The sequence below is a fragment of the Aedes aegypti genome, chromosome 3 (genome assembly GCF_002204515.2).
Source record: "Aedes aegypti strain LVP_AGWG chromosome 3, AaegL5.0 Primary Assembly, whole genome shotgun sequence".
NCBI classification, from domain to species: domain Eukaryota; kingdom Metazoa; phylum Arthropoda; class Insecta; order Diptera; family Culicidae; genus Aedes; species Aedes aegypti.
The window spans coordinates 288,277,375-288,303,389 of NC_035109.1; the positions used below are offsets into that span (position 1 = coordinate 288,277,375).

At 36.8% G+C, this 26,015-nt stretch overlaps 1 protein-coding gene across 14 annotated transcripts in view; it reads left to right on the forward strand.

The window, feature by feature from the left end:
• Positions 1–26,015, forward strand: part of LOC5575390 (solute carrier family 12 member 4) — a 791,918-nt gene that overhangs the window by 394,882 nt on the left and 371,021 nt on the right. For 7 of the 14 annotated variants that reach the window (XM_021849563.1, XM_021849565.1, XM_021849572.1 and 4 more), the window contains exon 2: positions 19,993–20,736. The exons of the other annotated variants lie outside the window; for them this stretch is intronic. In XM_021849563.1, coding sequence (XP_021705255.1) covers positions 20,580–20,736 — 157 coding nt within the window. In that variant the 5' untranslated portion in view covers positions 19,993–20,579. The remainder of the gene's footprint in view (positions 1–19,992; positions 20,737–26,015) is intronic. 14 annotated transcript variants of the gene reach the window in all.

The following is a 26,015-nucleotide window of genomic DNA, read 5'->3' on the forward strand; positions in this document are numbered from 1 at the left end:
AAAATATATTCTGAAATCTGTAAAATTTTTCGGAATAGAACAACATTCTGAAGACTTCACTAAAGGTCATATTTTATAACTTGAAAATTTACCTTTCAAGTCGCTTGCGCCACCTCTAAATCTTGTTATTTTTGGCTCAAACTTTAAGGCTCTTTTGAGCTTTTTCTAATGAGATTTGGATTCAGATGAGCACACGAATTTTCGGTTTTGAGAGCTTTCGAAAAAATAAGCCGCACCCTATTATTCGCCCAGGATTTCCAAAGGAGTTTCACCAGCCTTTGTTCAGGTAGGTATGATAGGCAAACAATTTCAACACTGAAAACAAATCGTACTTGCTCTGCCCGCGTATGTAGTCACATGAGTTGGATGGATATGGGTTATGAAAAGGGTCTGCGTGGTCTGTTGGGATTTGAATTCTAAACTTGTAACCAACATAGTTATTGGGTCACCAAGTGGCTCGGTAGCTTAGTTGGTAAAGCGCTCGTCTAGGTTCAAATCCCAGCCGAACACTTGGATTTTTTCATAATTTCACCCATAATTTGTCCACCTTTACCTCGCGCAATGAGTTAATCAACTTGTTCAGAATTTTACTGGGAAATTCCTTCAAAGGTTGCTCCACGAATCTCCTTTGGGTTTCATCTGAGGATTAACTTAATTACTCTTCAACTATTCCTATAGTGATGCTTAAAATAAATTTTATCTAGATTTTGTTTTAAATAGTTTAAAATGACTCCTTTCAGCTTAAGTCCGGTATTACTGTAGGAATTTAGAGAATTAAGAATCGTTTCAGGGACTCTTAATAAAGTTTCCTCAAAGGGACAGTTTTAGGGAAAATCTTGTTTTTCTTCTGAAATTGCTCTACTTAATTTTTAAGAACTCCATCAAAGATTCTTCGAGTAATTCATCCAGTCAATGTTTAATAGATTCCTAAAGTTACTTAAAATAAATCAGGATTTCTTTTATAATTATTTCAGCAATTCCTTCTAGATTTTTCCCAAGCCCTATTGATTTCATCGAAAATTATGTCATTCATTAGTCCCTTTAAGGATTTTTTTCAGTAATTTCTTGGGATAATTTTTGAGATTATTTAACTTTTGTACGTATAAGGCCGTTTCACGACATCTTATACATGAAAATTCTTGCATATATAAGCATCTTGTAATGCATATTTTGATTTTATTTTGCGTACATTCTGGGTGTCTGGTTTTCCTTTTCCATCTATAAAACTGTCCAAATTATGTCTTCGACCTTTTTTCATGTTGTTATTATACTTCAGATGCATCCAAAATTGTATCAAACATTTGTAAAAAACATAATAAATGTTTTTCAAGCCATCATATCATAGTCTGTATCATTTGTGTTAGCTTTAGCACACCCGACTAAAAGTGCTCTGCTGACCTAAACAAACATTTACCTTCCTTATGGTGCGATCGATACGCTGCCTTTTGGGGCCCTAAGATCCCACATTGGGAAAGCCATTTTTGCCAACCATCAGTCGGAAACGCAGACTTCTTCGAAAAACAAATAGCACCCTCGGCAGGAAATGAAGAAATCCATTTCCCGATCCCACCATATCTTGACTGCCCGGCTAAGAAGGCGAAGGCCCGTGCTAAAACTTTTCCCCATCAACAACTCCTTTTTGTCTCATATTTGTCCCATTTCGGGGACCTCTTGTTCTTCTCGCAGTATTAAGTCATATCCCCATTGTTGACCACGCCAGGGTAATAATTGTTAACACTCTGTTTGGTTATTGGTTCTTCCGGCATGTGAACAGCAATTGTCCATCAGCGTTTTAATGGCCGGCCATTACCTACAGTGTAGTGAATAAATTTGGGATCATTCTTTCAAGAACATATAAAAGTGATTTGTCCATGTATCTGTGATTACACTTCCAATTAAATCTGTCTATGACAATAAATATATTTTTAAATTGTGTATCGAAATTTTATCTAAAGTGATGAGATTAAAAAAAAATCTGTTGAAAGTACATGTTTTATTTTCACAACATTGGATTGGCCCACATTTTGGCATTTAAACTTCATTCTTTGAAAAGCATTTGCCAAAGTTTCTTAACAAAATCTGAAATTATTTAAAACAAGCTATTAATTAACCCCTCTACCGGCAGCTTCAGTTTTTACTGCTAAAATTATTCAAATCGCGATAACTTTTTTGTTTCTTGATATTTTTGCACCATTTTTTCACAAGCTCTCAAACGACTCTTCTAGTTTAAAAATATTTGTCGATATTGATATTCATTCGTAAATTCCAGATTTCTCCAAAAATACTGAACCAATTTGTATGATTTTGTTAGAGTAGCTTCTTATTATCTGGCATTGTACACATTTTATTTTTTGATAAATTGACCAAAAACCAAATGGTCGCCAAAGACATTTTATATAGAGAATGTCGGTTCCCCAAGGAACATCGACATATCATCAAAACTAGATCACCAATGATTAATATCGAAACGGATTCTTAAACTAGAAGAGTTTTTTGAGGCCCTGTGAAAAATGGTGCAAAAATACCTAGAAACAAAAAAGTTATCGCGATTTGATTTTTTTTTGCGATTAAATATGAAGCTGCCGGTAGAGGGGTTAACATGAAAACTTTGCAAAATCTCTTACCAAAAATATACGTCCAATGTTTCCTTTAAATAAGCTATTGAAGTAGTTTGAAATAGTTTTCAGACAATTTCGCAAAAAAATTGCAAGCCAAAAAAATTATATAAGATTACCATGTTATTTCCATGCAATTTTTGAAAAAATGTCACAGCATCAAGTAAAAATTTAGTGAAGGTATCAACATTTTTGGTCAAAATCCCTACGAAGTTAGATTTGAAAGTGAGACAAACAGGGTAGACAAGAAATCACAGAGAAATGAACAAAACACTTCTTTTTATTTTGCGGGAGTGACCCCAAGTTTTTGCACAGTAGTGTACTTGTTTTGTTGTGCTCTGCGTGAAGAAATTTCGTTTTTCTTTTAAACTTTTCTGCCAAGTCGTTTCCAGTCAATTTCCACCAATAGCACCGAGTTCCATGACCCATACGGTGCTCGCAATAATAAATAATGGCCTGAGGATGCCGGAGGAGGATTCCAAGAAATAGGATTCTTTTTATAGGGAACCAAACGACGGCTGTCGCGATAATGTGCGCTCGTTTTTCGAAGTGAAAGAAGGGGAAATTCGCTAGGAGAAGACCACCCGTGGTGGGCGCAAGATTTGGGTGAAATCTTTTGGCCCGAGGGGTGACAGTCAAGTTTAGGTATAGTCTAGAGGCATCAATTTTGTGGAAATTGAGGTTATATATGACAGGCTCACGTCATTGATAACGGGCAAGTTGACTGTGGAGGTTGTTCAGAGGGGGGCCAACAAGCGCATGAGAGATAAATTGGGTGAGATTTGTGCTTAGTCACTTTCAAAACAGAGTAATCTCTCTGTTGATAATGACAAATTGTTATATGACACGGATAAAAAACATACAACTTGCAATGGGAATGTTGGTAGTTATGCAAAGTTAGGTTTACATTTCTGGGTAAATATCTATATGAGTTGCTAAAGGAATTTATCAAGCAATCCTCAAATGTGTTCCTGCAGAAATTTTCCAACCTCATTCCTGGAAAAGTTATTGATTGTTCCCCATGTTGTTCCCTGTAGTAATATCTAAATGAACAAGAAATCCTGACGCAATGCACTGAGGATATCAACAAAAAAGTCTGATGGAATTTCTGCCAGAATGCCAGAAATTCAGTTCAATGTACACGTTATGGAAAACGTAAACTGTCAAAAATACACCGTGAACTGAGAGAGACTCGCGAAGAGGACAAATATCAACGTCATATGCAACCTAGGTTCCGCTGTCATGAAACGTCAAATGCAGCCCGTCGATTTTATGGCTGAAAAAGTGACAAGTATTGTATTCGAAATAAACTATTTTGATAAACCTCAGTTAGCGGAGCAAAGATGCCGACACAAGACTAGTTATTTATAATGTCTGCTAGGTTTGCTGGCATGAAATTTCACTCAAAAGGCCGTTTATGCTTCGGTGTGATGCAAACACAATAGCTTTTTGTTGAGATGTCCATGTGCAAGTTTGAACGACTTGCGCATGATTGATGTAAACAATGAGTGGAATAAGAAAAACCTCAGCAATCGCAGAAAAAGAAGACCGTCTCCGCGAGTTTCGTCTCAGACCGTGAACTACCATCATGTTTACATGAACGTTCTCGGAACTAGGCAACGCGTTCATCACGGTAGACACAACAAGGTAGGCTATTCCCATGTGTAAACGACGGTTTCCAATCAAAACATGTGTCGTCATTCCTATCGTCAAGCATGAGGCTTACAGGATAGTAAAAGAGAGCAAGCCTTGCTTTCTTTTGCACTCGTTCGAGTTTGCGATAGGAATGAAGTCACTGCCAAATGTCATTTTCCGGAGTATAATACCTTGCTTCTTTTTACCGTACGCGTTCATATATGCATATATTCACGGTGTATTCTTGCTTGTTGACGAGTTCACGACTGCTGTTCACGGAAACCAGAACGGATTTTTTCTGTGTAGAGTATCGTAATCCGAAGTCAAATTGGTTACTTCAGTATCGATTTATAATTTCCTTTATAAACGCTAAATGATTATGGATTTTTTCCTCTTTCTGTGCTTTCTCAAAGTGCTGTGCTTTATCAAAGTCAATAAAAAAACTTGTTAGTGTACATAGGTATCAATTAAAACATTGTGCGGTGCGCTTATAGCATCCATCGACCTATGATTTAATTTATTCAAATCGTTCACCTCACCTATCTCACACGTGATATCAAATTGACCCTCCTCCCGTCAGCATCAATCCGCAATCAGATGTTTCTATGCGAAAACAAAACACCCGGTAACCTCTACATACATGCGACGAAACATTATTAGGGGAACTAGATGCTAAATACCACGTTTGGGTAAAACGCGCCACCGCGGTATCTCCAAGATAAATTGTATTTTAGTCAAATTTGATCATTTCTGTGTTCTGTTCTGTGAATTGATGACCATGGTTTTATTTCTTTTGTATTTAATTTCTTGGATATGGTTTTTTCAATCCATTTACTTATTTTTGTAGTTACCAGTATATTTATGCAACTTCCCTGTATACCTAATTAGTATAAAGTTGTCGACAAAATTTACGGGTTAAATTAGGTTATTTTTTCTAAGGGGGAGCATATTTACCCGTTTTCCCTTACATGCACCCAATCCAACGCGACTCTTTCATCTAATACCTGTCCCCTCTTCCCCAACTGTCGATTGCATTGCAGAAGGTGAAGACACGCTGCGATGAACAATGTGACGCGACGTGGGAATTGCATTTGACCCGCTCCGCTTCCCCAACCACCGTAATGCATAACCGTCTCTCCGTTCACAGTTCAATTCCGATCGAGACCTCATTAATTCATTCGCACTCTCGACGAAACGGAATCACGTGAGTAACGTTGCGCTTGCAAAATTCGCACCAAATATGTACCTCAAAATGTCTCACTCCGGTGGTTAGTGAAAAACAAAAAAAAACTATCTCAGCTTCGGTTCCAATTGCACAGTGTTCTAATTTGTGGATTTTGTGCGATTTTTCAATAGCAAAGAAACCACTGGATTTGGCGTTGTATTTTGTTCGCAGAAGTTTTTTGATGTATTAAAGCACATCTTTTGATACACTTTAATCTCACCGGATGCAGATCTTTTCGTGATGGAAATTTTCTCACCTTCTCATAATAAAGAGTATCTGCAAATTCTAAGCTGCGAAGCAGGCTCTGTCCCAGTTGGGACAAAACGCCGCTGAAATCATCAGCTTAGTTCCCATTTTAACACAAAATCCGTAAATCAAAACACTGTGTGATCCACCGTTTTTGCTGGTCACCTAAACGCTGCGAATCCAGTGCCGTATCAAATCTAGCAGTTTTCCTAGTCCATTATCACTTCATTGGAATCTATTGTTTTTCGCGCAAGCTGCCCTGACTATGGTGGCTTGGGCAGCAAACATCGTCACATGTGATGGCCCCCACATTCGAGCACACACATTGATCGTTTAGTTGGCTCATCATCATCATCATCCCCCTGGCCCTGGAGAACGGGCCCTAGACCCGCTCCGGGGAGGGTGGAATCGATTTTGAATGCCGCCAACTTGGTCAGCAGCCGATCGCAGGGCTTCGATAGTCTACCGGTTGTCGCGATACGGAGATGCAGTGCATCTGGAATAGGTCGTTCCGTGGTTAGAAGTTTGAACTCTTGTTCGAAAGGAATTTACTGCTGTTCCAATTAGGGACTATTCTTCAAAGTGAGCCTATGAAGAAAATCCAGAAGTGAAGTTCGTTACTTGCCGATTTCGGTTTGGATCCGTACGAGTGCTTTTGCAGGAATCAGTGGAAGGCACGAACAATTTATTGTTTTGACGTCAGGCCAAGTGTAACAAACGGGAAAAGTAGCTGGTAGCTAGAAACTCAATTTTTATTAGCTACTGACCGCCGTGTCTGATGTTGGCATCAGTTGTTGGTCAGTACATTTAACGACGAGAATATTGCGCGAAAATAAATCAGTTACGATGGATAGGAATTTGAGGAATTTAACGACCAGAAAATTAAAACGAAGAATAAATCTAACAACTGGCATGAGCTATACACTGATGTAGAGAAGGCATAGATTTATTGTAGTTAAAGAAGCTTGACCGACCGAAATGAATTATTTGGAAACATGATACAGTACATCAAACTTCATGGTGAAGTCATTAAAAAAATCTGTGGAGTATTTTTCATTGCGCTGGTAATAATCGATTTAGGAATTTCTTGTTGATGATGATGAGTGCTGAATATAGTAAAGAACAGAAAACCGCACAGGTTCAAAATCCGTACACTTCACACAAATAGTTGTCGTTTTGTATAAAGTGGACAGCTTTAACTTTATTATTCAGGTGTACGGATGACGATCCCACACTACCCGAGCAGAAGCGAAAAGCTGATCAAAAATATCAAAAGATAATATGAATTTTATTCTCCTTCAAACTTCTGAGCCATAGCAGATTGATTTGATTTTATTGAAGCTTAATATAATGTACTAATGTATTCCAGTAGTTAATTTTAGATATCATACAAATACTATAACTCATCCGTCAATCGCTGTGAAATCAGTTTGTTATACTTAGCCATCAATAGAAATTAGAATCAAGAAATGTTTGAGAGTGAACACTTTGAATGGTTTAACAACATGATCAATAGATCTGCTATTCGAGACTGGACAAAACTGAGAATTCATCCTCGAGGATTCCAAGTATTAGATGGAAGAAATCTTTTATACCGTATCATTGAGAAATACAAATGCCAGATTTATGCCGATTTTCTGAATGGCGCTTGCGTCACTCAGATATATTATAGTGGATCAGGTCAAAATTTTGGTAATGTTAAAAATTAGTGCTTCAAGGTTAAATATGGGTGTTGAACTACATACGAAGCTATGATTGATATTATTATATAAATATCATCTTAAGATTATTTTTAAAATATCTTTCTTTTCGTATTTGTCTTATTAAAAAATTTTACAAATCACTAAGGTTTGTTTAACGGACATGGCTTATTTATTTGCAAACAATTAGAAAAAACTTAAACACGGGCTATGATCATCAATTTTAGTTGAAAGCATGGAAGTTACAAAAACACCAGATATTAAATGTATTTTGGGCCAAAAACTTGTGTAATCCGTGAAAAAAATCTTTTATTTAACTATTAATACATCTTTTATATCAATATTATTGGTATATTTAGAAGTCAATACACAAATTGACACTTACAACGATATTCGCTAGATCTATTAGCATGTCATGTATGCCTCATGATTCCTAATTCAATCTTAATTTAATCGAGTTCATATGTGGTTTCTCCGTAATCTGACATTACGAAAATACGATGAAGCAAATGAATACCATCGGTTTCTAAAACAGGAAATACAAAATTCAATGATTCCTAACTGAGAAGCAACATTTTTTTTGTCGAAAATACCTTTTAAAAATGTAACGAATTAGGTATTTACATCATCAAACAACTTCACCGAAAACCACAACCATCTCACTGGTCTCCATTGGCAGATATAAAATTTCTCAATGTTCATTGGCATCTCCTAGTGGCAGAATATCGTATTAAGTCCCTTGTCTTGAACCTATCGAACAACTTTGCTGAAAACATTGGGTGAATAGCTGTTTTGCATCGCGAGATTTGAGTTTAATTTTTATGCTCACTAGCGCTTTCTAGCTGTTGATTTCCAAATAATCAATACGAGGTATAGTAGCTCTTTCCTCGTTGCAAATTTTCAACGAAGAAAGTATAATTTTATATAAAATTATTTCTGAGATAAAAGGTTCCCAAGTTTCAAACTTTCGCTATTCTTATGCAGCCTACATACGTTTCGCCCCTAGTTAGCCAAACCGATTTATGTTGATGCAGAGTCTTGTGAATATGTGATTGTTATTTTTTCGAATTCTGTGGCTGTGGGAAGAATATTTCTACGATTTTTGGGGCAATAATCGTAGTAAGAGAGAGCAGAACTTTTAAAATTTAAATTTATATGAAGAATCCCAGTAATAATTCGCAAGAAATCTCTTATGGGACTATAGGAATATTTTGAAACATTCTAGCCAGAATCTTTTAGTGGTTTCCTCTAGTTATTCTACTTTGAAATTTATGATGATATCCCTGGAAGAAATCCTAATGAAATTCCTCGAGAAACTCCTGATAGAATCTCTGGAGGAATGCCAGGTGGAATCTCTGAAGCAGCTCTAGATGGAATCCTTGGAGGAACTCGTGATAAAATCCCCAGAAGAGCTCTGATGGAAACCCTGAAGGTACTCCTGATAGAATCCCGATAATTCCCCCTAATTCCAGATTGAATCCCTGGAGGAGCTCCTGATGGAATCCTTGTAAGAATTCCTAAATATATTCTTGAAGGAACTCCTGATGGAATCATAGGAGGAACACCTGATGAAATGCTTGGAGGAATTCCTGATAAGTTTTCTGCTGGAACTCTACTCTTAAAAGAATCCCTCGAGGAACTCCTTATGATATAATCTCATAATGCTAATAGAATTGTTCATCGAATTCCTCGAGGAGCTCCTGATATAATCTCTAGAGAAATTCCTGTTATAAACTCTTGAGGAACTCCAGGTGAAATCTCAGAAGAAATTCTCTGGAGGAATTCCTAATAAAGTCCCCAGAAGAACTCTGATGAAAGCCATAGAGGTACTCCTGATAGAATCTTTATAAGTACTCCTGATGGAATCCCTGGAGGAACTCCTGATGAAATCCTTGGAGGAATTTATTAAGATATTCTTGAAAGAACTCTTGATGGAATCATTGAAGGGACTCCTAATGAAATCCCTAGATGAACTCTTGATGGAATCACTTAAGAAACTTCTGATGAAATCCCTGAAGGAATTCCTGATATTTTTCGTGATGAAACTCCTGATAGAATCCCTAGAGGAACTCCTTATGATATTCCTACAAGAAATATTGACGGAATTCCTCGAAAAAACTTCTGATGTGATCTTTAAAGGAACTCCTGATATAATCTCATGAAGGATTCCAGGTGAAATCCCAGAAGAAACTTTTGATGGAATCCCTGGAGGAACTACTGATCAAATCCCCAGAAGAGCTCTGACGAGAGCCCTAAAGGTACTCCTTATAGAATCCCTATAAGAACTCCTGATGGAATTTCTAAAGATAGTCTTGCCTTCCTGGTGGAATCAATGGAAGAGCGTCTGATGAAATCTCAAGAAGAACTCTTGATGGAATCCCTAGAGGGACTCCTGATAAAACCCCTGAAGGAACTCTACAACGAATTCTTCGCGGAATTCATGATTAAATCTTAAGAAGTACCCCTTTTGGAATTCCTAGACGAACTCGTGATTAATTCCCCCTTGCTGATCCGTAGAGGAGCTGCTGATGGAATTCTTGCAGGAAATCCTGATAGAATTTTTGGAGGCAACTTTGATGTAGTTCTTGGTGGAATCCTCACAATAACTTCAGATGGAAACTTGAAGTTCTCCTGATGGAATCCCTGAAAGAACTTTTTAAGGAATTTCCAAAGGAATTCTTACAGGAAATCCTTGGAATTCATCTACTGAACAAAATCTTGCTAGATTTTCTTGAAGAACACCTGGTGGAATCATGAAGGAATTACCGATAATCTACAAAGGAATTTCGGAAGAATTTCAGGTGAAATTCATGATAGATTCCTTGTAGGAACTCCTGGTGCGCTCCCTGGAGGAATTCCTTATTGAACTTTCGATGTAATCACAGGTAGAACTGCTGATGGAAGTGCTAAAGAAATACATATTTTAAAGATTGTGGATAATAGGTAGTGGAATATATAGAGACAACTCAAGAGCGCACATTTGCTAGACAACCATGGCTGCGTAAATTCACGCATTGTGACTTGCCACCCATTTGCATCGGCAGTTTATTGGATGTCGAAGCTTTCATTTAACACCGATGTTCGAGCAACATTCCTACATATCGTACAATCAGTTCGTCAAACATTTGGCTCCGCCCACCGGTGGTTGAGCAAAATTAAACTCGGTTTCACAAACTGGCAAATTGGTTCGTTGGTCGTGTGTGATACTGACACACGGTCAAATATAGCACCAACATGAGCGTCAACCTGGGGGGCGGAGTCAATGTTAGCCAAACCATCTGAGCGTCTGTGGGCTGCATTTGACCATTTTTCACAATAACGTTGAACCCTGATCCCCATCTTCAGATTTTGTAAAACCTAATAAAATTTGCTTCAAAGCTGCGGAAAAATCTAAAATCCGATTAAATTGGCGAAGCCATCGCGATTCAGATTTGAGGTCTATGTGATCCCGAAACACAAACAACGTAACTTTTTTTTTCACAGACAGAAGGTTAATGATAAATATATCATTGCACAGTTATAAAAATAGTACGATTGTAACTTTCTGAGCTATCAGGTCATCAAGTAGCTAAATACGCTAGCAGGCCATTAGGCCGAATGACGTTTGGCCGAATGAGTTATGAGGTCGAAGTTCGTTAAGACGAATGGGTCATTAGACCGAAACTCTTTTTAACAGGAATCAGAATCAGGCTATTCTTCCTTTCTTTTTCAACTCATTCGACCTAAAGAACTTCGGACTAACATATATCGGCCTAAGGACCCATCATACTACTATCCCTTGTAACTTGGATAAGATTTTATTTATTTCTTAAAAACTTCGTTTCAAAATGCAAATGTTGTATGTTTTATATTTTTATAACAAGTACTGGCACTCTTTAATGGTGATTATAAGTTTTATTTTGTTTTGTGGAAGAAATATGCATGTTTAACTCCTCTATCAGCAGTTTCAAAAATTATTCAAATTGTCAAAACTTTTTTTGTTTTTCGTCATTTTTGCACAAATTTTTTTTCGCAATTAAAAAAAAACTCTTCTATATTCAAAACCTGTTTTTATATTGATCATTGGGCATCTGGTTGTGAAAATACAGGTCGGACTCGATTATCCGGAGACTCGATTATCCGGGGACTCGATTATCCGGGATTCGATTACCTGGAATTTGTTTTTTGATATTTTTATGCATAAATCTGAGATAATTTGGTATTGCAATATACAATATTAATGGTTTTGAAGTTTTGAACGTATTTAAGAAATGGAGGGTTTGAACAAGTGTTTTTATTTTTGTGTATGCTGATAAAAAATCATTTTTTTTTTTGTTGAGTTTCCTACTTTTCCTAGAAATAATTTCTGGCTACGCCACCGCATAATATAGATAAAACAACGAAAAAAGATTTTATTTTATTTTATTTTCTTAGTGATTCGATTATTCGGAGGATTCGATTATTCGGAGGATTCGATTATCTGGAGTGAAAAAAAAAGATACTCCGGATAATTGAGTCCGACCTGTATTACAATTTTCTTTGGAGAGCCGACTCTCGTCATATAAAATTTTTTGACCGCCATTTTTTCTAGTCTATTTAAAAACTCAAATCTGGGCTCACCAATGACATAAAGGTCATTTCTGAGAAAAAAAAAACATAAAATTCGGTTGAGTTTTCTTCGAGTAATCTAAAAAACTACAACATGATGTTTTTGAAGATCTCAAGATCTTATCATGGCATGGATGGTACCAGAAACATAAATGAAAATGATTCAAAAACAATTGCTTTGAATTGCCTCATTTTTTACAACAGACTAACAATCAAGGTAATTCTTCAAAAAGCAAGTAACCTAATATGAGAAAATATCGGTTTCCCATGGAATTGCAAAGAATTGCGGAATAGCTCCGGATTCAGGTGACCAACGATCAAAATAGACACAGGTTTAAAAACTAGAAGAGTTTTCTGAAAATATGTTAAAAAAATGGTGCAAAATTATCGAAAAATATAAATTGTATTGAGATTTAAACATTTTTGTGATGAAAATGTATTGTGATGCTAGTAGAACAGTTCAAAAACTTTTTGAACGATTTCCTTCAAACATGATGAAATTCCGAAACATCTGCTTGCTATGGGAATTCTGTAACTGCGGATGATTTATAAGGGGCCCAAACGCAAAGGGGTGTGAGTTACTCTCCCGTAGCTCTCTAATAATAGTTTTAGGAAGTTTTTCTATCAGAAAAAGTAACATTATTCGTAAAAGATTAGCTTGTATTTTGGCTCCCATACAAATTGCATGGAGTAAAAAAATACTAAAACTTCAAATTCGTGTTTGTCAAAAGTAGATTTTGGTCACTTACACCGCTTTGCTTTGTACCCTCTCAAATGAATTTTTAACTTTTTCTGCCTTGATAGATGGGGGAAAGTACCAATTTCCGACCCAGCGCTAATTTTTGACACATACAAACGATTTTGACCTACTTTGTATGAAAATCCGAAAATTGGCCCAAAATTCTTGTAGGTCGAAAATTAGAACTTTTCCCCTACCAATTTGATAATGACTGTACGCTCCTTAAAGATTTTGTTGTTATCAATAACTTTCGCTTCTATTTGTTGATTATTCAAGAACAAAGGATGAGCCGAATCAGTTAGTTTAAAACTAAAAAAAAAAAACTTCAATATAACAACTATATTCTAGAGAATATCTTTCCAATTCAGCAGAGACATCTGAGTTTTGATTTTTGTGTACTCCGTAGGACAAGTTTTAACCAAATCGACAAAAATACGTTAAAGTGTCATCATATTGAAAAGTAACCTAAGAAGGTGCCAATAGCTATTGCTGTCTAGGACTATATGAGTACTGGAACACATGCTTCGAGAAAAGAGTAGGGCTCATAAACAAAGTTGGGAAAGAAATTCATAGGATACGTTCACACTTCGAAAAAATCATGTGAATTCAAGTCTTTTGGATGCACATAAAAGAAACGAGCCGAATGACGTAAATTTTTGTCACATTTCAAATACCATAGCGTCTGATTCGGGAAATGCCGATCATGGTGATATCATTTTCGTGTCCTTTAACGTGTAAAATTTCATTTTTTGTTCAATACATCTTCAAAGACACATTTTTGTGATGTTTTATCATTTACATCATGTGCTATTCAGTCATACTATGAATTACGTCCACAGTAATTTTCATTTCGAAGCTCGTTATAACGACAACTTTTATAGCGACAAAAGCTCTCTATAGCGACATTTTTCAGTCCCTAGAAAAATATTTCAATAGTATAACTATTCTCTATAACGACTTTTCTTTATTACGACGGTCCCTTGCGATGTCGTTATAACAAGTTTCGACTGTATTTTTAAGAGTGTTCATATAACATGTGAAAGACATTAAACTTGCTGAACCGTCTGACAAATTCCGGGAAAGCAAAAAAAAAATCTTTGGAATTCATGAGATTTTTTATAAAATTGTTCAAACCTCCTGAAAATTATTGGGAACTTCTGGAAACTTTGTTAAATTACTACTTAATATATTAGGTAAAATGAATTCCTTGGATACATCTTGATAACCTCTAATATTTCATTGGGATCTCTTAAGAAGCCTCTACGAACTATTAGCGAAGTAGGAATAGCAGCACCATGTATTATTTTGTTAAAAAATATGGAGCATGTCATTTTATTCTCCAATCTGAAATTAAGTCTCTACTACTTTAGAGCTTAATTGGATTTGTTTTTGAGAACCATTACCATTTTAGCATATTTTTATGAAAAATGAATTGTGAAATAAAAATTTCACATCTGTGGATTTAATTGAAAATTTAATTTCGTTATATTCATAATAACAAATGATTTGTGTATGTTTTGAAGTTATAGGCAAGATTGCAGATCTGAATAGATTTATGGAAATTTCTTCTTTTGCTCATAAAAGCAAATGCTCAGTAAATGTTGTCCACCACTATTCATATTGACAAATTGTTGGTCAGTGGGGTGCTACAATGAATGGGCTGTGTGAGTCTAAATAACTACCAACTTATTTTTCATGAAAGGTACGACTGTTATTTTGTCGTTTGAGGTTATGACTTTCAGTCTTCAATAGTACTCGAAACGGGTTTTTGCTTACACATACTGTGCAATACAAAGGCACAATACATATGTCCGAAACGTCGGATGTAAGCAAAAATCAGTTTTTGCGTTTTATTGAAGACTGAAAGCGAAAGGCTCAAACGTATTTTATTTAATTTATTAAGAAGTGATGATCATTGTTTCTCGGCCAAGTGTAATAAGTCTCACTCAGGCTAATGACGAGATGATAAATTTTACTTGCTTCATTGAAGATTAATTTATTTTGACGTTTATATATTTGAAATTCCATCTTGTTCTCGGGTAAGAGCACTGTCATTTATTCAGGAGTGTGTTATTAGAAAAAACAACGAAATTTTGGGAAACCTTCTGTCAAAAATTTGTTTTTGTCTAAAAAAAATCAATGATGAATCTGAAGCCGTTGCAGTTTTTGAATGCTCTGAGGTATTTTTTTCTGGGTGTAATTTACTACCAAACCTAGAGAATATGCAAAGCTATTATAATACTATAATACATAAATAAAACCAGTTTGGATCTTAATTTTTATAAGGTATTGCTACAAAACTAAGGATGGTTTAAAGCTTGAAGCAGGCCTCAAGTGGAAATGCTTCCAGATTTTTGTTATCGGACTCGGCACAAAAATAGGATTATAACTTCAAATTAAACCACCCTTCATTAGATAATGTACCTAACTAGCGGCTGAAAGATAAATAATAAAATTCTGCATAAACACCTTACTAGTATTGTACAAAATCGTCAAATGTACAGGAAAAGTAATATATTTTTATTTTGTTAGTTTTGAAATACTATATTTTGACTTCTTGTTAACGTCTTGCATTGTTTTTGTATAGAATGGTATTATGAAACGTTCAATATCAATACTTTATGTAAGATCTTGTTATAAGTATGCGTTTGTTTAGATAGTATACGAGATTGCAGTTGACCATTTTTGGTCAGTTTTATCACTATTGTAACTGAAAGCTCCATTCATCTCTTTCGTCGCCAGTCAGCTGAAATAAAAAAAAAACTCACCGCAATCTTCGCTTCCTCTCACGAACCGCCAGAAAAAATATTGAACTACAACTGTGTCACGACCGAAAAACCCGTTTGCCAAAATCTGAGCACCCAAAATAAAGAAGCAAATTCGTCTAATTCGAACATTTTTTTTCTTGCAAATCACCGAAGAGCACGCTGTCCACGTCGTCTCGGTCCCGATTTATTTGAGTAATGAACGTCAAGGTCGTGCTCCCGATGCATCCACACTACACTTCACACGAGCAAACCGACGACGACGATGACGCTGACGCCGACAACGACCGTGACAGGTAGCTACGGGTTTTGGGTGCGTCCATCCGTTGCATCAATCTATAAGCTCCGAGCGTCCAACTCTCACCATCCGTCATCTCCAAGTGGTTGCTGTCAGAATTGTTGCCGTCGTCATCTTCAACGGGTTGTTGGGTGCAATACAAGTTCATCACCTGCCGGAGCTCCGGTCCGGTCAGCCACATGTGGTGAGACAGATTCTGTCCATTAGGAATGCGAGGGGAGGGATCCGAGGTTTGGCAGTGCGGGGTTACCGAAATACATCACCACAGCATCTTCGCATAGGCCTCTTATCTACGTCACTCCGGAAAGAGTGCCGAAACTCTTGCCAAACCAATTATTTTGGTTCCCACACTAGTATGCACAGTGGGAAAATTCGAAGCCGTCATAGGAATTGCAGTTGTGTTCAGAAAAATGGTAGTAGAAGCCGATTTTCATACAAAATGCTTTACTTTTGCACAAAAACTAGACACTCAGGCGTTTCAATTCGAACTAGAACGAAGACAATCTGTCAAGAATTGCCAAAATGACAGCAATGTGAACTTTTTTTTCCTTTGCTGGGCGGTTACAAGTTAACAATATCCGCTTTATTTTGATTTTTATTTTTTCTACACTTGTCGTTTTAACAATTACACCCATCCCACAAATGTACAGCCATTTATTGAGTATTGCCGAACAAACATTTGCAAAACAAAAACTATTATTATTTGGAGCGGTTTCATCTGGCGCTTAACTTATGAGCTTTGAAAAAAATTAAATATTGTGATTGTAAAATTGAGCATATTTGTAGTTATATGTCAAAATTACATGCCAATTGCTCATAGAGAAAATAATTTACAACATGCCTTAGTTGAGCATTTTGTATGAAAATCTGCTTTCACTATTATTATTCTGAACACAATTGTAGGTGTTAAGAAGAATGCCGAAATAGCATCTTGAAATGATGGAAAAATGCAGTCTTGGGAAAATCAAACGTTATATTTGATTTGTCACAACATTTTACCCACGTTCCTGGTCATCTTCAGGGGATAAATCAGTTTTATCGTTTTACGACACGGTGTGAAAAAAAACTGTTTGTATCAGGTTTACAATTCTACAAACTAAATACTAACAGTTTTATGCTTACACCTTGACGAAGACTAGAAACTTGTTCCAAACGTTGGTACAAATCAAAATTAATTAACTCGTTTTTTTCAAGGCTGGTTTGCTGGAACCCGTAGCGGGATATTTTTAACAATATTCGTTTTGTACACTATCTTGTTCAAGAAGGGGTACGTGTTTTACGATTTTATCCTATATCTAAGTTATTGAGGCTCTACAATTCAATTTAATTTACAATCGTCAAACAGTTTTCAGTGTCGTGTACTTCGAAAGAAAGGTCCGATTTGTCATATTTAACCCTTTATCTGTAATTTTTATGTTTTCTTTCGTTGTATTTCCAACTATCGTAGAATTTTTCTCACTGAAAACGAAATTATTTGTTCCACAAAAATGTAGCTTACTTCATATTGTTGTTGCATATTATTCTAAGTCCAGAAAGTGGAATCATTTATCATCCTATTCAAGAGAATAAATAAATTTTCTCCTTTTGGATTCAAGTGATTTTTTTTTTTCAAACAATAAATTGACGTAACTCATTTAAATGAATAGCTTCATGGTATGTTCTGCAAAGTTATAGATTTAAACAAGATTAACAAGTTTCATAAAGATTTAGTCTAGGTATTTCATATTTTCAAATAAATCGTTTATATTTTTTCGTCAAAAAATGTCACTTCAGTAAAATTGTTATTATTTTTGACCCGTATTCAGTAAGTAAATGCATAAAACTTTAAATTGCTGCCGTTGAGCTCCAATGCTCGATGGTCCGAATCGGCAATTTAGCAGCAAAAAAGTGTTTTGTCTGTTCTCGTTGATTTTATATGCATGCTGTCTTCAGAGAAGTGATTCGTAATTGGGTTTTGCATCTTCTAAGAAAAATGTTGAATAGGGTGGTCTATATTATGGTTTCAATTTTGAGTCGAAAACTTATCGATAGTATTATTATGAACAGCTTTGCTGAATACACTTTCGATCTAGCTTTTCAGTTGAGCTTAATAAATTAATTCTGAAAGAGTTAACTTAGAGAGGATCAACAAAACTAATTTTTAAATAACTGTTTTGGTTTTATTTGACCAGTGAATGTGGTCTTCAGAAGAGTTGCAAAGGAAGTAATGATATACATTTTTGCTGAACATTGCAAATATGTAATTCTTGTCATTTTGAAGTTATAAGCAAATTTAAACAAAAACTTTCAAATATTCTATGCCCATAACTCATGAAGTTGATTTGATTTTTTTTTCTTTTAGAAACATTCGGAAAAGCATACATAAGTCATTTTTGATGCAAAAACTATTAGAACGTAATATTTTTAAGTTGAAAAAAAAAAAATAACTTCAAAAACACCTTAGAACTAATTAATTTTATAAATTTGCTGCACAAACTGTGCGAACGTATTTTTTTAACACTTCAGTCGTCGTGTAGTAAAACCTCGCTTTTCGTTCACAACAGCAGCATGGTGGCTCTGACGGTGGCAAACCGCGCGACGACTGGAAGGTTAATTTCGAAGGTTCACTTTAATAATACTCTTCAAAACTTTAGATTTATCTGATGCTGACGAAAAATTTTGTCATTTGTAATTTAAATTAACGCCATTTACTTGCATTAATAAAGAGATGGACAAATTAATTGGAATCGTTCAAAAGCTCCGGTTTGCTCAAAAGTACGAGTAATCCGTGTGTCTTTTTTTTTTTTTTTTTGGCGAGAGTCGGTTCATTTGTTCAGCTCAGACAAAAAGTAATACCCCTACTCTCCTTCGTTTCTCGCTTTTACTATAACGCTTGGCACGTGCCTTGCTTTGCGCGCCACGGCACACATGCAAACACAGTTTGCTGCACTCTCAGCATTCACAGCTCCCCCAGCATTCTTCATTCTGTACGAAGAATGAAAGAGCGAAAGATATGAAAGGTACAGCGCATGTCGCGCTACAGGGAGCGAACCGCTCTTTCTTCCGTTCGATCGGTTCAGTTCACTTTTCCTTTGCTGAGCCACTGAACCGTTCAAAAGATCCGGTTCACTGATATGAGTGATTCGAGTAGATCTATTCACTAAAATGCCCTCCAATATTTCAGACACATATGAAGTAAATTTCAATATTTAACTTAATCAATCAAAACTTGAATGTTGCAAAGCAATATTTTTGAATTTTTTTCAATCACAGGTTTAAAAGTAATAACAGTTAAAGCAAAGTGAAATTCTTGACGAAAAAAACATGAACGATTTATCTGAAAATAGAAAATTCCTACACTGAAACTGTCTTTCGTAAACTTGTCCTTCTTGTCTGAATCTACAACATTGCTGCAGATATTATGAAGTTATTGCTTCATTTTTTTTTTTTCAAATTGCATATTAATAATCCGTTGTTGCTTCTAAGGTCGTGATTGGACATATCGGTCACAATTATTTTTATATTTCAGTTATGTCTGAAAAACTGTGAAAACTTCATTCAACTCAGTCATTAAATAATTCAGATTCTGATCTGAAAACCTAAATAAAGAGTGAAATCGTCCAAAACATATTCCTACTTGTACTAGATGATGCACAGAATGAACATTGTTAAATATGAATAAATGAACGGCTCCCAAATAAATCCCATTACGAGTCCAGTTTTACCCACTGTGCATCGTATTGGATCGGATTGTGCCCACTGACGTGCACAAGTTCGCTTAGTTGAGGAAAAAGTCGTCAAAATTAGCAACTAGCATTCTGCTGTGCACGCCGCTGTGGGGGACCCGGTCAGCAAGTGTTCTGGGATTAGGATTGACAAATATGATCGAAACCGATGGTGACGATGACGAACCACAGAAGATGGATGACAATGGGTATGCTAGGAGATTTGGATTGAAAACTCGGTGACGTGGACAGCGTGTAATCTTCAAGACTTGATTAGGACCGGTGATCACTAGAGTGGACAAATTTGCCTTTAGGTGCCAAAAGTCAAAACACCATTCCTCAGCGGAAGCACGGGTCCAAGGCAAAAAGAAAACATGGACGGTCAAGAAGAAATATTATTAATATCTCGTCTTGCGAAAGAGACTGGTCGATTTCAATTTCTGTAGTAGTTTCGTTTCGTCTATTCCCCCGCTATTAGGTTTGTCAATAGAAATTTTCTGCGGAACGTTGAACGGTGCGAAAATTTTCGAGGCCCACATCGCTCAGAGTGGAACAGTCGACGCGAGAACCAGTGTGTGAAGATGGAAAATTGATTTCAATAAGTTACATCTGCTGTGAACAACTGGATTGTGGAAGCCGACGAAGACGTTAAGGAGGGGGGATCCCAGCCCTTGGGCCCCGGTGGAAAAGTAAGAACTGTGATTGCGAAGACAGTGGTGAAAAAGTGGGAAAAGTGACGCTGGAACCGGAGCAAGAAAGCAATGCAATTCTGATTGAAACAGGTGTCGTCGGTTGCAGGAACAGCTGAACGGATAAAAGTGATATTGATTTGAAAACTTTCGACAGGAAGAAAAAAAAGCGGTGTTGGGAGTGGTTTTCGATAAGTTTAGCACCTGCAACTACGAACCGAAAGCGTCGATCAACAATTTGATTAACATCTGGAAACCAAGCGCACAACATTAGGTGTTAGTGAATTAGGCAAAAAAAGCTGTCGTGTCCAATCCAATCAATTTATAAAGGCTACCAGAGGGAAGTTTCGTGCTTCGAGAAAGAATCATAGGTGATATGGCGGAAGATTGTGATAAGGCTCCCGTTACTAACAAGGGAGGTGATGTGGAGAAGGCCGCGAGTAAGCAGGCTAGTCCCGCTCCGCAGCTGAAAGCGGCAGGAGGGACAGGTGCTGCGGCAGCATCGCCCAATAAGGCTGCTACCGGTGGAACAGGTAAGTGTGAGATAAGCCTTGTAACATTATGGGTTTTCAAACCAATTCAGGTGAAATTTTACAGGTAATAAGTTCATATCATGTCGTAGTTACAAACACAAGCTAAATAACGGAGTATTTGAAAAATGTTTAGTTGGTACCACACAGCTATCATTATATGGTCCTGTAAGAAGTGTCGTCAGCATTCATAAGCTCCCACAGGTGGTAAAATTCGAATGTTATAGCATAAAACATGCTCAAGCGGTGTTAATCAGTTACCCAAACCAAATGCAAAAGCAAAAAGTATAAGTATGACACTCCATGTCAGAGCTATTTTCGTTTAATTCGAGAACCGTTGAGACTTTGTAAGTGAATACTAAGAATTGTCTGATGTTAGCATTTTTGAAACGCTTACAAACAACCTGTTCGACGATTTCTTTTTGATAAAGTTTTAAAGAGCCTCGTTATGGAGGAACTTAAATTCGGTCCCAAACCTCTTAACGAAACGCATTTTTACAAATCGTGTTCCTTTAATTTTTAACGGCTATAGGAATGCAACGCACTACTTTTGTTGATTCATTCGATATTCACATATCATTTTTCCATTTTCATCATTCTCATTTTTTATTCATTCAGTCTTAAAATATGTTTATATTCCAAATACAATTGATTGATGTAGTATTCAATGACGAAATATTAATATTCATCGGTTTCTGTTTAGATATATAATGTTATACAAACTCTAGTATTTGTCGTGTTTGTTTCATCTTAAACTTTTATAGGCGATTTTTTATATTTTTATATAAAATGAGCCGTTATGCTACCTCTCAAAGGCAATTGATCACTAAGATTTCAGTAAGTACTGAATTTTGAAAATCTATGTAATTAAAAATGTAATGGTATTTGTATGTCACGACTTGGCTTGAGATGTGGTCAACCAGTGTTTGGATTTTGATCCGAATAAGCCGGTCGAACCATATTCCGAGAGTGTAACAGTTCGCGAACCATAACAGTTCGTGGCACGTCGCACACTGGGGCATATCGCTGTTTTCGACGGCCAAAACCTCTAGTACTCTGGATGTGCACCCTAGACACATTCAGATTTGATCTAGATAAGTAGAAACTGATCTAGATCAGTTTTATCTTTTGATAGGAGCGTCCTAGCAAAAAAATTTCTTCTACAAAGTTGTTCATTGAGGCATTTTTGACATTTCTTCGGAAGACACTTACACTCTATCACTGGCATGGATTACGATTTATGACAATTCAGTAAAAACAGTCAAAAATTCGATTTCGACCATTTTTTCATACAAAAAAATTGTTGAAAAATATTTTGACATCAAGCATTAGACGCTTAACTATATCAAAGTAAATTTACATCATTTACTAGCAAAATTTTCAGATTTAATTTTATTTTTAGTAAAAACGGTCTAAAACTGCTGTTTTACAAAACCCAGGATAACTCATGAAGCGGCAGATGGCGGCAGCTAATTTTTTGTATACGACTAGTCAAGAACATAAGTTTCATATTAGTAAATATTTTTCAACAATTTTTTTGTATGAAAATATGGTCAAAATCGATTTTTTGACTGTTTTTACTGAATTGTCATATATCGTAATCCATGTCAGTGATAGAGTGTAAGTGTCCTCCGAAGAAATGTCAAAAATGCCTCAATGAACAACTTTGTAGAAGATAGTTTTTTGCTAGGACGCTCCTATCAAAAGGTAAAACTGATCTAGATCAGTTTCCACTTATCTAGATCAAATCTGAATGTGTCAAAATGTAGTACAAGTTATTCCAAAATACTTTGTCGAAGACACCAAACCTCTAGGGTGCACATCCAAAGTACTAGAGGTTTTGGCCGTCGAAAATAGCGATCTGCCCCAGTGTGCGTCGCATTCGGAGAGCCCTATGAATGTAAACATTTACTCTCTCTTTTGGTACGTGGCACGAGAGCGTTCAAGAGCAACATCTCTCACAGACTGCAACAGTATAGAGCCATTCGGGTGATTTATGTTTTGCATAAAACTGGTAATAACTATCATATTTTCTGGTAATGTGATCTTTAACAATCTAATTATAATCTATTGGACCATTGAACACCCCTTCGGTTGCAAACATAGCACAGAAAATAAAAAAATATTCGCCTCTGTTGCTGGATCAGAATGAGAGTGAGTCAGCGAATGTTACAAGTGTTGACACACAGTGATCGGGGCCAAATAGTGGGTGGTGTGTGTCTGTCTTGTTTTCGTTCATGGCTCGTTTTACTCCACGAGCGAAAAATGTCATGCGTGTTGTAAGAATGCAGGCGGATTATTCCTGTGTCAATGATCGTTAAATTTTCCAAGCCTGGAGTCAACGGATTTGCATAGCTCTTTCACTGTTGCATTCGTTTTGGGCTTTGACGTTTTTAACGCGTAGAAGACGTTCAGGAAAGTTGAAAATTATAGGTGGTTAAAACTTATATGTCATTCAGAATTGATAATTGCGTGCTATTTTTCTACAGCCTACTTCATGGCAACTCGAATTTTTCCGGGACCACTAATTTAGAAGAAAAATCTTTGAAGCAGAATGCAGAAATAATGAGATTTCCTACCAAAAAACATCAAAGTTACCCTGTTCTACGGTATCCTTACATTAATTTATGTCGGCTTCAAATCACCTCTTTCATTTGAAGTTAAAATAAAAATATTCTATCGAGCAATTTAAATGTTCGCCATGATTTCTAAAAAAAAATTACAAATTTTAAATTTCTGACCTCAAAGACTTTTTTACCGGATTCCAAGAAAATAGTGCGAGTGGGCAAAATGGAGTTCAAAATGCGAATTGATGAGGTTTCTCGACTACAAACAAAAGGGTTCAGTTATGGGATTTGGACAGATCGGGAAAAGTCTGAAAGATGAAATTCCTTCACGTTTCATCCAGTTATTCTTCGGGCTCCTCCAAAGAATTCGTCTGGAATTGCTCCTGATTTTTTGGGATACCTGTAGATAGAGAATTTTCAACAATGACTATGTACATCGCTCGAATCCAATCCTACGCAAAACATTACCCCTCGCCCTTCTGGAACTTCATCAAACGCCAGCGGTCTAACAACTGCATTCCTGCAAACGTGGAGTATTCAGGACATTCAGCCATCACAAATTCTGAAGCAGCTGACTTGTTTGCAGCTTTCTTTGGAAGCGTCTTTACTCGAGTCTCTCCGGTGCCCCGTCATGACAGATTCCATAACATACCCTCGTTCGACATTAGCATACATAATTTTCAATAGAAGAAGTTTTGCAGGCCTTAAACGACCTGGACGTCAAGAAGGATCATGAAGACGATAATCTCCCCCAGTTGTTGTTTAAACGATGCGCGTCAACAATCGCAGGTCCAATCACGGATGTCTTCTATCGATCTCTCGCCGAGAAGAAATTTCCTTGCGGAAAATGCTATTATCGTACCTATCCACAAATCTGGCAGCCGTAACCGTGTTGAAAACTACCGAGAAGGTATCACGCTGCTGCTTAAGTAAGGTGCTCGAGAAGCTCATGTACAACATCCTGTACAACGCCGCATTGCCGATCAAATCGAATAGTAAGAACGGGTTCGTGAGGAATAGATCGACTACAACGATCCTCACGTGTTATGTCACCGCATTATCTCGCGAGGTGGAATTGAAACAGCAGGTAGATTCAATCTTCATAGATTTTGTCAAGGCTTTCGAAACTGTACCGCATCGCTTGACCGTCACATCACATACGTGGCTGTCAACTCCACAAGCTCAAGCACGTTTGAAATAACTTCGGTAGTAGCGCAAGGAAGCGTCCTCGGATTTCGTGAACGATCTGTATCAGCTGCTCTCGCCTTGCAATTTATCCTTCGCCGACGATTGTAAGCGAGGGTTTCGTTCAACTTCGTCGTAAGCGCTATTATTCGTCGTATCAAACTTAAAATGTTCCATTACGGCGGATATTCCTACTTACCTGCAACATAGATTCATTTTCCAAGTGTAGTTTTGTGAAAGCTGTTATAGTTTGTACACTTGTACACCAAAAATGCAGAAAAACTACAGTATTTTGTTAAATAACTTCAGTTCAATTATCCACTTTGCACTTTTTCACCGAAATCGCATGGACGAACACGATTTGAGAGAAATCGACACCAGTCACACCACTTTATGATACAAGTTTCTTCCCACACCACTGTGTGACTTACTTCGGCGGGCACTTATTTTCACTATGGAAAACCTTCGAACTACTTCACTGAAGGATTTTATTCCAATCACACGCCGTAAAAGTTCTATAATACACGAAATTTTATGTAATTTCATCAATGACCGCGTAATTGAGAATGTAAACAAAGTTCAATCCGTCGTACTGAGAAAAAAAAGCTTGTGTGCATCAACGTTTGCGCGATGCTCGACGTAAAAATACGGTTCCTTTGATTGTGTTGTTTTCGCTGCATTGTGAGAAAATGCCAAAATTGTTCGCTCAAAGGGAATTGTGTTCATATGTTTGTACTGAATTTTGATGACGAACAATGAATTTTAAAGGAAATTAGTATATTCCATCATTCTGAAGGAATGGAGGGAGATACCCGCAGATCTATATATTCTAGTAAAACATTTTATTATAGCGTTGATAGTTGTGTTTTGACCACTCAATATATAACAGTGAGCCGTAAGTTGTGAGACGAATCTGGATACTGATTGCGACAGAAAGAAAAACTATACGACGGTTTGAGAATACGGAAAGATGCATTTTCTTTGCATTATTTCCAAAAAGAGATCAAGATTTATCAAAATCTTATTGCACAATGCTAAAGCCGTTTTGAGAAAGGCATCGGTTTGTATTAGCATCATTCACTTCAGTACTGGGAAAATTGCAGTTCTCACTGATCAATGCTTAATACGATGGATACTAGCACATCACCCTTCTTCTTTTTCTTCTTGGCATTAACGTCCTCACTGGGACAGAGCCTGCTTCTCAGCTTAGTGTTCTTATGAGCACTTCCACAGTTTTATCTGAGAGCTTTATTTGCCAAAGTTGCCATTTTCGCATTCGTATATCGTGTGGCAGGTACGATGATACTCTATGCCCTGGGAAGTCAAGGAAATTTCCATTCCAAGATCCTGGACCGACCGGGAATCGAACCGGGCGGCGACGCTATTACTGTGTGGTGCAGTGACAACGAAATATGTGTATGAATTTACCGCAGGGTCTGCCGTAATTGAACGCGCTCAATCAATCTGTGATCTCGAGGTTATAATCGACTCAAAAATCGGATTCAATAAACACGTCGCAATAGGGCGATA